Here is a 14,969-nt window from a genome sequence, read left to right on the forward strand (position 1 = left end):
TGCAACATGCTAATCATTTTATTTATGATGTTAGATCCATATCTTTAGCTATATTAGCTAGAAGAGCTTTGTGCCTTAAATCTTGGAATGCTGATATGACATCTAAATCTAGATTACTATCTCTTTCTTTCCAAGGTAATAATTTATTTGGTTCTCAGTTGGATTCTATTATTTCAACTGTTACTGGGGGAAAGGGAGTTTTTTCTGCCTCAGGATAAAAAACCTAAAGGTAAATCTAAGGCTTCTAACCGTTTTCGTTCCTTTCGTCAGAATAAGGAACAAAAACTCAATCCTCCCCCCAAGGAATCTGCCTCCAATTGGAAGCCTTCCTCAAATTGGAATAAATCCAAGCCTTTTAGGAAACCAAAGTCAGCCCCTAAGTCCGCATGAAGGTGCGGTCCTCATTCCAGCTCAGCTGGTAGGGGGCAGATTAAGGTTTTTCAAGGATATTTGGATAAATTCTGTTCAAAATCAATGGATTCAGAGCATTGTCTCTCTAGGCTATCGAATAGGATTCAGAGTAAGACCTCCTGTGAGAAGATTTTTTCTCTCACGTATCCCAGTAGATCCAGTAAAGGCTCAGGCTTTCCTGAAGTATGTTTCAGACCTGGAGTCTTCGGGGTAATCATGCCAGTTCCTCTTCTGGAACAAGGTTTGGGGTTTTATTCAAATCTATTTCATTGTCCCAAAGAATGAAAATTTATTCAGACCAGTTTTGGATCTGAAAAATTTGAATCGTTATGTAAGAGTACAAACTTTCAAGTTGGTGACTATAAGGACTATTCTGCCTTTTGTTCAGCGAGGACATTATATGTCCACAATAGACTTGCAGGATGCATACCTTCATATTCCGATTCATCCAGAACATTATCAGTTTCTGAGATTCTCTTTTCTAGACAAGCATTACCAATTTGTTGCTCTTCCATTTGGCCTAGCAACCGCTTCAAGAATCTTTTCAAGGGTTCTGGGTGTAATCAGAGAACAGGGTATTGCGGTGTTTCCTTATTTAGACATTATCTTGGTACTAGCTCAGTCTTTACGTACTGCAGAATCTCACACGAATCAACTAGTGTTGTTTCTTCGGAAACATGGTTGGAGGATCAATTTACCAAAAAGTTTCTTGATTCCTCAGACAAGGGTCACCGTTTTAGGCTTCCAGATGGATTCAGTGTCCATGACTCTGTCTCTAACAGACAAGAGACGTTTAAAATTGGTTGCAGCCTGCCGGCACCTTCTGTCTCAGTCATTCACTTCAGTGGCTATGTGCATGGAAGTTTTAGGTCTCATGACTGCAGCATCGGACGCGATCCCCTTTGCTCGTTTTCACATGAGACTTCTTCAGCTTTGTATGCTGAATCAATGGTGCAGGGATTATACAAAGATATCACAATTAATATCCTTAAATCCCAATGTACGACACTCTCTGACATGGTGGATAGATCACCATCGTTTAGTTCAAGGGGCTTCTTTTGTTCGTCCAACCTGGACTGTGATCACAACAGATGCAAGTCTTTCAGGTTGGGGAGCTGTTTGAGGATCTCTGACAGCACAAGGGGTTTGGAAATTTCAAGAGGCGAAATTTCCAATAAATATTTTAGAACTCTGTGCAATTCTCAGAGCTCTTCAGTTTTGGCCTCTGTTAAAGAAAGAACCGTTCATTTGTTTTCAGACAGACATTTTCACATCAGTGGCATATGTCAATCATCGGGGTGGGACTCACAGTCCCCACGCTATGAAGAAGTATCTTGAATACTTGTTTGGGCGGAATCCAGCTCCTGTCTAATCTCTGCGGTGCATATCCCAGGTGTAGACATTTGGGAAGCGGATTATCTCAGCCGCCAGACTTTACATCCAGGGGAGTGGTCTCTCCATCCAGATGTTTTTTCTCATATTGTTCAGATATGGGGTCTTCCAGAGATAGATCTCATGGCCTCTCATCTAAACAAGAAACTTCCCACATACCTATCCAGGTCCAGGGATGTTCAGGCGGAAGTTGTGGATGCGCTGATACTTTCTTGGTGTTTTCATCCTGCTTATATCTTCCCGCCTCTAGTTCTCCTTCCAAGAGTGATTTCCAAAAATCATCATGGAACAATCATTTGTGTTGCTGGTAGCGCCAGCATGGCCACACAGGTTTTGGTATGCGGAACTGGTTCAGATGTCCAGTTGCCCGCCTTGGCCACTTCCGTTACGGCCAGACCTACTATCTCAAGGTCCTTTTTTCCATCAGGATCTCAAATCATTAAATTTGAAGGTATGGAAATTGAACGCTTAGTACTAAGTCATAGAGGTTTCTCTGACTCAGTGATTGATGCTATGTTTCAAGCTCGCAAATCAGTCTCTAGGAAGATTTATTATAGAGTTTGGAAGACTTACATTTCATGGTGTTCTTCTCATAAATTCTCCTGGCATTCTTTTAGAATTCCTAGAATTTTTCAGTTTCTTCAGGATGGTTTGGATAAGGTTTTGTCTGCAAGTTCCTTGAAAGGACAAATCTCCGCTCTTTCTGTTTTATTTCACAGAAAGATTGCTATACTTCCTGATATACACTGTTTTGTACAGGCTTTAGTTCGTATTAAGCCTGTCATTAAATCAATTTCTCCTCCTTGGAGTCTTAATTTGGTTCTGAAGGCTTTACAGGCTTCTCCAGTTGAGCCTATGCATTCTTTGGACATTTAACTACTTTCTTGGAAAGTGTTGTTCTTTTTGGCTATCTCTTCTGCTAGAAGAGTTTCTGAGCTATCTGCTCTTTCTTGTGAATCTTTCTGATTTTTCATCAGGATAAGGCGGTTTTGCAGACTTCATTTGAATTTTTACCTCAGGTTGTGAATTCTAACAACATTAGTAGAGAAATTGTTGTCTCTTCCTTGTGTCCTAATCCTAGGAATCCTTTGGAAAGATCCTTACATTCTTTGGATGAGGTGAGAGCTTTGAAATATTATGTTAAAGCTTTTTGATTCATTAAGCTTATTTGGAGTCGGGTCAAGCCCCGCCTCAGAGAATTTTAACTCATTCTACTAGATCAGTCTCCACTTCGTGGGTTTTTAAGAATGAAGCTTCAGTTGATCAGATTTGCAAAGCAGCGACTTGGTCCTCTTTGCATACATTTACTAAATTCTACCGTTTTTATGTATTTGCTTCTTCGGAAGCAGTTTTTGGTAGAAAAGTTCTTCAGGCAGCTGTTTAAGTTTGATTCTTCTGCTTCTGATTTAAGTTTTTTTCTTTAAAAAATGAAAATAAAATATTTTTTTGGGTTGTGGATTAATTTTTTCAGCGGTATATGGCTGTTTTTATTTTATTCCCTCCCTCTTTAGTGACTCTTGAGTGGAAGACTCCACATCTTGGGTATTGATATCCCATATGTCACTAGCTCATGGACTCTTGCCAATTACATGAAAGAAAACATAATTTATGTAAGAACTTACCTGATAAATTCATTTCTTTCATATTGGCAAGAGTCCATGAGGCCCACCTTTTTTATGGTGGTTATGATTTTTTGCATAAAGCACAATTATTTCCAAATTTCCTTTGTTGATGCTTTCTACTCCTTTCTTTATCACCCCACTGCTTGGCTATTCGTTAAACTGAATTGTGGGTGTGGTGAGGGGTGTATTTATAGGCATTTTGAGGTTTGGGAAACTTTGCCCCTCCTGGTAGGATTGTATATCCCATATGTCACTAGCTCATGGACTCTTGCCAATATGAAAGAAATGAATTTATCAGGTAAGTTCTTACATAAATTATGTTTTTTTTTGCTAGTAGAACATTCCAGAAAGCACAGGAGAAGATGGCTATGGGAGAGGAGTACAGACAATAGGTATGCCGTTGCAGAAGCTATGGGTATTTGTGGGTGTATTAGGAAACGTTGGGATTGTATTTCTCTGGATTAAGGGTGAGGATCCCTGGAGAAGTCCTCAGTAACCAGTAGGAGAATTAACTTAAGTAAAATTAATAGGATTAATATTAATATTTTATTTGGTATGTGAGTCAGACACCTGCAAAAGGATAGAAGTTTGTGGAAGATCATGAGCGGGAAGGAGAGATGGGAAGGTGAGATGTGCAAGATTACTATGTATGTTTGCGTATATTTGTGTGTGTAGATGCAGTAATAAGTTTATGCAAAATCATCAGTTAACAAAATCAAGAAACCTGTTTATAACCCAGAGCCTTGTATGTACAACACCTCTCCTGTAGCATTGCTCATCTTACTCAAGTTCTCACTGTCACTTACAATATGTTTCTGGAAGAGCATTATACGGCTTCTGATACAAGCTTAGGGGCAAATTAACTGAAGACCAGAATCACATGAGTCTTATTAGCTAATTAACAAACAGGACCCAGGAGGAAAGACAGCAATATCAGCACAGATTCACTCATCAGGGGCAGATCAGACATTTACACAAGGAATAAATCAGGGCAAGAAACAATAGGTAAACATTCCCAGATTTTAGGAACCTCAAAGGCAAAAACAAATGAGCAGTGGTGCAGATACATAAGCAGATTGTGGGTTTTCAGAATCTGCTGGGAAGAAACAGATATAGGGCAGAGATCGTGCAGGGCCAAGGAACAGTTCCATAGCAAATGTATCTAGTGTGAGATAGTTGTGTAATATTTGTAATTATCTGCTTCTCCCACTGTCTGGAAGCAACACGATAATGTGTCATCTGGCACTTAAGGTCATCAGTGCAAGCCTCTGATTTCCTGTAAGTCCTTCTGCATCTTGTAATTGGAGGCCTAGCTAAAAGCATAGATTACAAGTGGCGCGTTAAAGTTATTATGGGCGCGATAAAGTAATATCGCACCCGAGTTAATTCGCACACATATTACAAGTTGTAAGTAAACACGTTCACTTAACCACAATTGAATTTAATGTGCGTAGGGTTAGCGTGACTGAAGACCTCGCTGAAAGGCTAAGACATGCACCAAACATAACATAAATACATTCAGCTACAATTATATACACGATCTGATAAAAATGATTCATGTAAATATTTATAAAAATATTTTATAAGGGTTCAGAGGTATATGGTATTTATCTATATATAATTATTTACATGAATTATTAATATTTTATAATAATGAATTTTTTACATTTACTGTTCCTTTAATATGGTGTTGAAAGAGTGCGCAAGTGCTTTTTGTCTTCTGCCCCTCTGTTGATGTCTATGGGGAGAATAAGTTAACACATTTAGAAAAGAGAAAATAGTCACTCCATGGGGTCAATTTACTATTGTGCGGACGGACATGATACGATGTAGCGTATCATGTCCGCCGCATACGCTGTCTGCATTTAGCATTGCACCAGCAGTTCTGGTGAACTGCTGGTGCAATGCCGCCCCCTGCAGATTCGGTAGCAGGAGGTGTCAAGCAACCCGATCGTATTTGATCAGGCTGATTGCTGTCCGCCACCTCAGAGGTGGCCGACGAGTTAAGGAGCAGGACCGCCGCTTCTTAACTTCCGCTTCAGGCGGAACTGAAGTGGAGTGGGTCGGAAGCAGCATCCACTGATTAATAAATCGACCCCCATAGGTGAATATTCCAGAATGACAAGGCAGCACTCAGGTCCAAATTAAGGAAAACCTTTTATTTATCAATATCACTGTTCTCCAGGCCTGGATTTGCTGGGTTTGACATTTTGTGTTTTTATTTATTTTTACAGATTTGGTTTAGTTTTGTGTTACTGATATTAGTGAAGCGGTTATAATAAATAGGTGCTAGATTACATGTTTTGCGGTAACAGGGGTGCGGTGCTAACTTGCACTTTATTCTCACCGCTCACGTACCTGCAGCGCTGGTATTACGGGTTTTTACAAACCCGGCGTTAAAAGGCAAGAAGTGAGCGTAGAGCAAAATTGAGCTCCACACTGCACTCCAATACCAGCGCTGATTGAGTGAGCAGTAAGCTGGTTTTATGTGTACGATTTCCCCATAGACATCAATGGGGAGAGCCGACTGAGAAAAAGTCTAACCCCTGCAAAAAAGCAGCGTTTAGCTCAGTAACGCAGCCCCATTGATTCCTATGGGGAAACACATTTTATGTTTACACCTAACACCCTAACATGAACCCCAAGTCTAAACACCCCTACTCTTACACTTATTAACCCCTAATCTGCCGCTCCGGACATCGCAGCCACCTACATTATACTTATTAACCCCTAATCTGCTGACCCCAATATCGCCGACACCTACATTATATTTATTAACCCCTAATCTCCCTCCCCCAATGTCGGCGCTACCTACCTACATTTATTAACCCTTAATCTGCTGCCCCCAACGTCGCCGCCACTATTCTAAATTTATTAACCCCTAAACCTAAGTCTAACCCTAACTTAAACACCCCCTAACTTAAATATAATTTAAATAAATCTAAATAAAATTACTATCATTACATAAATTATTCCTATTTAAAACTAAATACCTATAAAATAAACCCTAATCTAGCTACAATAGAACTAATAGTTACATTGTATCTAGCTTAGGCTTTATTTTTATTTTGCAGGCAAGTTTGTATTTATTTTAACTAGGTAGAATAGTTACTAAATAGTTGTTAACTATTTAATAACTACCTAGCTAAAATTAATACATTTACTTGTAAAATAAAACCTAACCTAAGTTACACTAACACCTAACACTACACTACAATTAAATAAATTTCCTAAATGAAATACAATTAAATAAATCAAATACAATTAGCTAAATTACAAAAAAACACTAAATTACAGAAATTAAAAAACAAATTACAAGATCTTTAAACTAATTACACCTAATCTAATAGCCCTATCAAAATAAAAAAAGCCCACCCAAAATAAAAAAGACCTAGCCTAAACTAAACTACCAATAGCCCTTAAAAGGGCCTTTTGCGGGGCATTGCCCCCCAAGAAATCAGCTTTTTTTACCTGTAAAAAAAAATACACACAACCCCCCCAACAGTAAAACCCACCACCCACACAACCAACCCCCCAAATAAAATCCTAACTAAAAAAAACTAAGCTCCCTATTGCCCTGAAAAGGGCATTTGGATGGGCATTGCCCTTAAAAGGGCATTTAGCTATATTGCGGCCCAAAGCCCTAACCTAAAAATAAAACCCACCCAATACAACCTTAAAAAATCCTAACACTAACCCCCGAAGATCCACTTACCGGGAGAAGTCTTCATCCAAGCGGCAAGATGTCCTCAACGAAGCCGGCAGAAGTGGTCTTCCTGACGGGCATAAGTGGTCCTCCAGATGGGCAGAAGTCTTCATCCAGATGGCATCTTCTATCTTCATCCTTCCAACTCGGAGCAATCAGCCAATAGGATTGAGCTCGCATTCTATTGGCTGTTCCAATCAGCCCGTCTGGAGGACCACTTCTGCCCGTCTGGAGGCCCACTTCTGCCGGCTTCGTTGAGAACATCTTGCCGCTTGGATGAAGACTTCTCCCGGTAAGTGGATCTTCGGGGGTTAGTGTTAGGATTTTTTAAGGGTGTATTGGGTGGGTTTTATTTTTAGGTTAGAGCTAAATGCCCTTTTAAGGGCAATGCCCATCCAAATGCCCTTTTCAGGGCAATGGGGAGCTTAGTTTTTTTAAGTTATGGTTTTATTTGGAGGGTTGGTTGTGTGGGTGGTGGGTTTTACTGTTGAAGGGGGTTGTGTGTATTTTTTTTACAGGTAAAAGAGCTGATTTCTTGGGGGCAATGCCCCCAAAAAGGCCCTTTTAAGGGCTATTGGTAGTTTAGTTTAGGCTAGGGTTTTTTTTTATTTTGGGTGGGCTTTTTTTATTTTGATAGGGCTATTAGATTAGGTGTAATTAGTTTAAAGATCTTGTAATTTGTTTTTTATTTTCTGTAATTTAGTGTTTGTTTTTGTAATTTAGCTAATTGTATTTGATTTGTTTAATTGTATTGTAATTAAATTGTATTTAATTTAGGTAATTTATTAAATTGTAGTGTTAGGTGTTAGTGTAACTTAGGTTAGGTTTTATTTTACAGGTAAATTTGTATTTATTTTAGCTAGGTAGTTAGTAAATAGTTAATAACTATTTAGTAACTATTCTACCTAGTTAAAATAAATAAAAACTTGCCTGTAAAATAAAAATAAAGCCTAAGCTAGATACAATGTAACTATTAGTTATATTGTAGCTAGCTTAGGGTTTATTTTATAGGTAAGTATTTAGTTTTAAATAGGAATTATTTAATTATTAATAGTAGGTTTGATTTAGATTTATTTTAATTATATTTAAGTTAGGGGGTGTTAGGTTTAGGGGTTAATAACTTTAGTATAGTGGCGGCGACGTTGGGGACAGCAGATTAGGGGTTAATAAATATAGGTAGGTGGAGGCGATCTTGGGCGGCAGATTAGGGGTTAATAATATTTAACTAGTCTTTGCAAGGCGAGAGTGCGGCAGTTTAGGGGTTAATATGTTTATTCTAGTGGTGGCGATGTCCGGAGCGGCGGTTTAAGGGTTAATAATTTTATTTTAGTGGTAGCGATGCGGGAGGGTCTCGGTTTAGGGGTTAATAGGTAGTTTATGGGTGTTAGTGTACTTTTTAGCACTTTAGTTATGAGTTTTATGCTACAGCTTTGTACCATAAAACTCATAACTGCTGACTTTAAAATGCGTTAGGAATCTTGACGGGATAGGGTGTACCGCTCACTTTTTGACCTCCCAGGACAAACTTGTAATATCAGCGCTATGGAAGTCCCATTGAAAAAAGACTATACGCAATTTGCGTAAGTTGGTTTGCGGTAAGGCCAAAAAAGTGTGCGGTGCCCCTAAACCTGCAAGACTCGTAATACCAGCGGGCGTGAAAAAGCAGCGTTATAACCTGATAACGCTGCTTTTTCAGCTTACTGCAAAACTCGTAATATAGCCGTATGTTTACTTCATTTGTACCTGAGTGCGGCCTTGTCATTCTTGAATATTCACCTATGGAGTGACTATTTCACTTTTCTAAATATAGTATTGGTCTGCTTATGACTGCAAGCACCTGCTTTGGCCCTATTACTAATTAGTAGAGTGCACACACCTTTGTATATAAATAAGTTAACACAGTCACGATATCCAAAGTCCTTTAGTAAATGTGCGTTGGGTTTTGTTTGCGCACAAACTTTTTACTTTCATCTTGTAATACGAGAGCTAACACGTGCGCACAAAAACTTTACTTCTGGCCGTGTTATTGCTCGAGTAAAACACCAATAGCGTGCCACTTATAATCTGGTAACATCAAAACCTCTCTAAATATAGCAACACAGTTATTTCCTCTAATAAATATGTTAACTATTCAAATGTGTTACAAACGGCAGACACTTAGTAATTTTATTTCATCTGTTTTGTGGAGCGTATCCTCAGTGTTCAGTATGCAGTGAAGCCAGACTGCCCAGCTGAGCCTTTAGTATCTGTTAAAATAAAGGAGCTCTGTGTATTGAGATTTGACTGGCATTTATGCTCAACATATTGTTTAAGATTGCGCACACCCTAGTGCTGGAGCAGTGAATCTCTCTGCAAGCTTATGCCCAAATTGTTGCTAATCCTCTTTAAAAAGTCTTGCATGCTGCCATATACCTTTATTGAAAAGAATAAATACATAATATGTACAGTATATAGCAAGCAGTAGTTCAGTAACAGAATGCCAGCAGATTTGCTATTAGTACCATTGTTTTGTCACACCTGCCTAATGTGAGAAGGCTGGGGTGGTGAGCATGACAGTGACTTTCTACCTTTACTGCCATCTATGGGTTGGCTAATGTCAGATCACAAACTGAAATCATTGCAGAATCATAGCATAATAATGAATATGCCAGTCTTCTGTTACACTGAGCCTTTTTTTCTGCTGGAATAAAAGTACAATGGGGCTGAGTACTTCAGAGGCTTCTCACGCATTTATTGATTTTTCTTTCCCTTCAGGGTCCCTGGAGATATTGATGAAGTGAATGCCCTGAAGCTGCAGGTAGATCAGTGGAAAATTCCCACAGGACTGGAAGATCCTCATGTTCCAGGTAAAATGGATGTGCGCTAATGAGGTTAATGAACTCTGCAGTGGGTTACATGAGCTTACAGTGGTCCTTATGTGAGCTGGGACAAAACGGGTGAAGATGCATTTAGCAGATCGCTAATATAGAAATCAATGTGTTTTATTGCTAGTTGAAGTACTGATCTTGGTGTTGTAACATTCATCTGTGCTCTGTACAAATGAGCAGGATGTTTTACTCATATGAGAAATAAAAGCAAGTCATCTGAACAGAAGATCGTCATATCAGAATGGTTTATGCACTGCTCTCTGATGTATTCTATAGTCACCAGAATTGTTTATGCACTGCTCTCTGATGTATTCTATAGTCACCAGAATTGTTTATGCACTGCTCTCTGATGTATTCTATAGTCACCAGAATGGTTTATGCACTACTAGAGATAAGCACTGCTCTCTGATGTATTCTATAGTCACCAGAATAGTTTATGCACTACTAGAGATAAGCACTGCTCTCTGATGTATTCTATAGTCACCAGAATGGTTTATGCACTACTAGAGATAAGCACTGCTCTCTGATGTATTCTATAGTCACCAGAATGGTTTATGCACTACTAGAGATAAGCACTGCTCTCTGATGTATTCTATAGTCACCAGAATGGTTTATGCACTACTAGAGATAAGCAGTGCTCTCTGATGTATTCTATAGTCACCAGAATGGCTTATGCACTACTAGAGATAAGCACTGCTCTCTGATGTATTCTATAGTCACCAGAATGGTGTATGCACTACTAGAGATAAGCACTGCTCTCTGATGTATTCTATAGTCACCAGAATGGTGTATGCACTACTAGAGATAAGCACTGCTCTCTGATGTATTCTATAGTCACCAGAATGGTTTATGCACTACTAGAGATAAGCACTGCTCTCTGATGTATTCTATAGTCACCAGAATGGTTTATGCACTACTAGAGATAAGCACTGCTCTCTGATGTATTCTATAGTCACCAGAATGGTTTATGCACTACTAGAGATAAGCACTGCTCTCTGATGTATTCTATAGTCACCAGAATGGTTTATGCACTACTAGAGATAAGCACTGCTCTCTGATGTATTCTATAGTCACCAGAATGGTTTATGCACTACTAGAGATAAGCACTGCTCTCTGATGTATTCTATAGTCACCAGAATGGTTTATGCACTACTAGAGATAAGCACTGCTCTCTGATGTATTCTATAGTCACCAGAATGGTTTATGCACTACTAGAGATAAGCAGTGCTCTCTGATGTATTCTATAGTCACCAGAATGGCTTATGCACTACTAGAGATAAGCACTGCTCTCTGATGTATTCTATAGTCACCAGAATGGTGTATGCACTACTAGAGATAAGCACTGCTCTCTGATGTATTCTATAGTCACCAGAATGGTGTATGCACTACTAGAGATAAGCACTGCTCTCTGATGTATTCTATAGTCACCAGAATGGTTTATGCACTACTAGAGATAAGCACTGCTCTCTGATGTATTCTATAGTCACCAGAATGGTTTATGCACTACTAGAGATAAGCACTGCTCTCTGATGTATTCTATAGTCACCAGAATGGTTTATGCACTACTAGAGATAAGCACTGCTCTCTGATGTATTCTATAGTCACCAGAATGGTTTATGCACTACTAGAGATAAGCACTGCTCTCTGATGTATTCTATAGTCATATCAGAATGGTTTATGCACTACTAGAGATAAGCACTGCTCTCTGATGTATTCTATAGTCACCAGAATGGTTTATGCACTACTAGAGATAAGCACTGCTCTCTGATGTATTCTATAGTCACCAGAATGGTTTATGCACTACTAGAGATAAGCACTGCTCTCTGATGTATTCTATAGTCATATCAGAATGGTTTATGCACTACTAGAGATAAGCACTGCTCTCTGATGTATTCTATAGTCACCAGAATAGCTTATGCACTACTAGAGATAAGCACTGCTCTCTGATGTATTCTATAGTCACCAGAATGGTTTATGCACTACTAGAGATACGCACTGCTCTCTGATGTATTCTATAGTCAACAGAATGGTTTATGCACTACTAGAGATAAGCACTGCTCTCTGATGTATTCTATAGTCACCAGAATGGTTTATGCACTACTAGAGATAAGCACTGCTCTCTGATGTATTCTATAGTCACCAGAATGATTTATGCACTACTAGAGATAAGCACTGCTCTCTGATGTATTCTATAGTCACCAGAATAGCTTATGCACTACTAGAGATAAGCACTGCTCTCTGTATTCTATAGTCACCAGAATGATTTATGCACTACTAGAGATACGCACTGCTCTCTGATGTATTCTATAGTCACCAGAATGATTTATGCACTACTAGAGATACGCACTGCTCTCTGATGTATTCTATAGTCACCAGAATGGTTTATGCACTACTAGAGATAAGCACTGCTCTCTGATGTATTCTATAGTCACCAGAATGGTTTATGCACTACTAGAGATAAGCACTGCTCTCTGATGTATTCTATAGTCACCAGAATGGTTTATGCACTACTAGAGATAAGCACTGCTCTCTGATGTATTCTATAGTCACCAGAATGGTTTATGCACTACTAGAGATAAGCACTGCTCTCTGGTGTATTCTATAGTCACCAGAATGGTTTATGCACTACTAGAGATAAGCAGTGCTCTCTGGTGTATTCTATAGTCACCAGAATGGTTTATGCACTACTAGAGATAAGCACTGCTCTCTGGTGTATTCTATAGTCACCAGAATGGTTTATGCACTACTAGAGATAAGCACTGCTCTCTGATGTATTCTATAGTCATATCAGAATGGTTTATGCACTACTAGAGATAAGCACTGCTCTCTGATGTATTCTATAGTCATATCAGAATGGTTTATGCACTACTAGAGATAAGCACTGCTCTCTGATGTATTCTATAGTCACCAGAATAGCTTATGCACTACTAGAGATAAGCACTGCTCTCTGATGTATTCTATAGTCACCAGAATGGTTTATGCACTACTAGAGATACGCACTGCTCTCTGATGTATTCTATAGTCAACAGAATGGTTTATGCACTACTAGAGATAAGCACTGCTCTCTGATGTATTCTATAGTCACCAGAATGGTTTATGCACTACTAGAGATAAGCACTGCTCTCTGATGTATTCTATAGTCACCAGAATGGTTTATGCACTACTAGAGACAAGCACTGCTCTCTGATGTATTCTATAGTCACCAGAATGGTTTATGCACTACTAGAGATAAGCACTGCTCTCTGATGTATTCTATAGTCACCAGAATGGTTTATGCACTACTAGAGACAAGCACTGCTCTCTGATGTATTCTATAGTCACCAGAATGGTTTATGCACTACTAGAGATAAGCACTGCTCTCTGATGTATTCTATAGTCATATCAGAATGGTTTATGCACTACTAGAGATAAGCACTGCTCTCTGATGTATTCTATAGTCATATCAGAATGGTTTATGCACTACTAGAGATAAGCACTGCTCTCTGATGTATTCTATAGTCATATCAGAATGGTTTATGCACTACTAGAGATAAGCACTGCTCTCTGATGTATTCTATAGTCACCAGAATAGCTTATGCACTACTAGAGATAAGCACTGCTCTCTGATGTATTCTATAGTCACCAGAATGGTTTATACACTACTAGAGATACGCACTGCTCTCTGATGTATTCTATAGTCAACAGAATGGTTTATGCACTACTAGAGATAAGTACTGCTCTCTGATGTATTCTATAGTCACCAGAATGGTTTATGCACTACTAGAGATAAGCACTGCTCTCTGATGTATTCTATAGTCACCAGAATGATGTATGCACTACTAGAGATAAGCACTGCTCTCTGTATTCTATAGTCACCAGAATAGCTTATGCACTACTAGAGATAAGCACTGCTCTCTGTATTCTATAGTCACCAGAATGATTTATGCACTACTAGAGATACGCACTGCTCTCTGATGTATTCTATAGTCACCAGAATGGTTTATGCACTTCTAGAGATAAGCACTGCTCTCTGATGTATTCTATAGTCACCAGAATGGTTTATGCACTACTAGAGATAAGCACTGCTCTCTGATGTATTCTATAGTCACCAGAATGGTGTATGCACTACTAGAGATAAGCACTGCTCTCTGATGTATTCTATAGTCACCAGAATGGTTTATGCACTACTAGAGACAAGCACTGCTCTCTGATGTATTCTATAGTCACCAGAATGGTTTATGCACTACTAGAGATAAGCACTGCTCTCTGATGTATTCTATAGTCACCAGAATGGTTTATGCACTACTAGAGATAAGCACTGCTCTCTGATGTATTCTATAGTCACCAGAATGGTTTATGCACTACTAGAGATAAGCACTGCTCTCTGATGTATTCTATAGTCACCAGAATGGTTTATGCACTACTAGAGATAAGCATTGCTCTCTGATGTATTCTATAGTCATATCAGAATGGTTTATGCACTACTAGAGATAAGCACTGCTCTCTGATGTATTCTATAGTCATATCAGAATGGTTTATGCACTACTAGAGATAAGCACTGCTCTCTGATGTATTCTATAGTCACCAGAATAGCTTATGCACTACTAGAGATAAGCACTGCTCTCTGATGTATTCTATAGTCACCAGAATGGTTTATGCACTACTAGAGATACGCACTGCTCTCTGATGTATTCTGTAGTCAACAAAATGGTTTATGCACTACTAGAGATAAGCACTGCTCTCTGATGTATTCTATAGTCACCAGAATGGTTTATGCACTACTAGAGATAAGCACTGCTCTCTGATGTATTCTATAGTCACCAGAATGATTTATGCACTACTAGAGATAAGCACTGCTCTCTGATGTATTCTATAGTCACCAGAATAGCTTATGCACTACTAGAGATAAGCACTGCTCTCTGTATTCTATAGTCACCAGAATGATTTATGCACTACTAGAGATACGCACTGCTCTCTGATGTATTCTATAGT

General features: G+C 38.9%; 1 protein-coding gene across 1 annotated transcript in view; it reads left to right on the forward strand.

The window, feature by feature from the left end:
- The window catches only part of ARHGAP39 (Rho GTPase activating protein 39), an 847,370-nt gene that overhangs the window by 725,798 nt on the left and 106,603 nt on the right, over positions 1-14,969 (forward strand). Inside the window, 1 exon segment of the mRNA XM_053715434.1 lies at positions 9,886-9,977. Coding sequence (XP_053571409.1) covers positions 9,886-9,977 — 92 coding nt within the window.

Source organism: Bombina bombina, chromosome 5, assembly GCF_027579735.1.
Source record: "Bombina bombina isolate aBomBom1 chromosome 5, aBomBom1.pri, whole genome shotgun sequence".
NCBI lineage: Eukaryota > Metazoa > Chordata > Amphibia > Anura > Bombinatoridae > Bombina > Bombina bombina.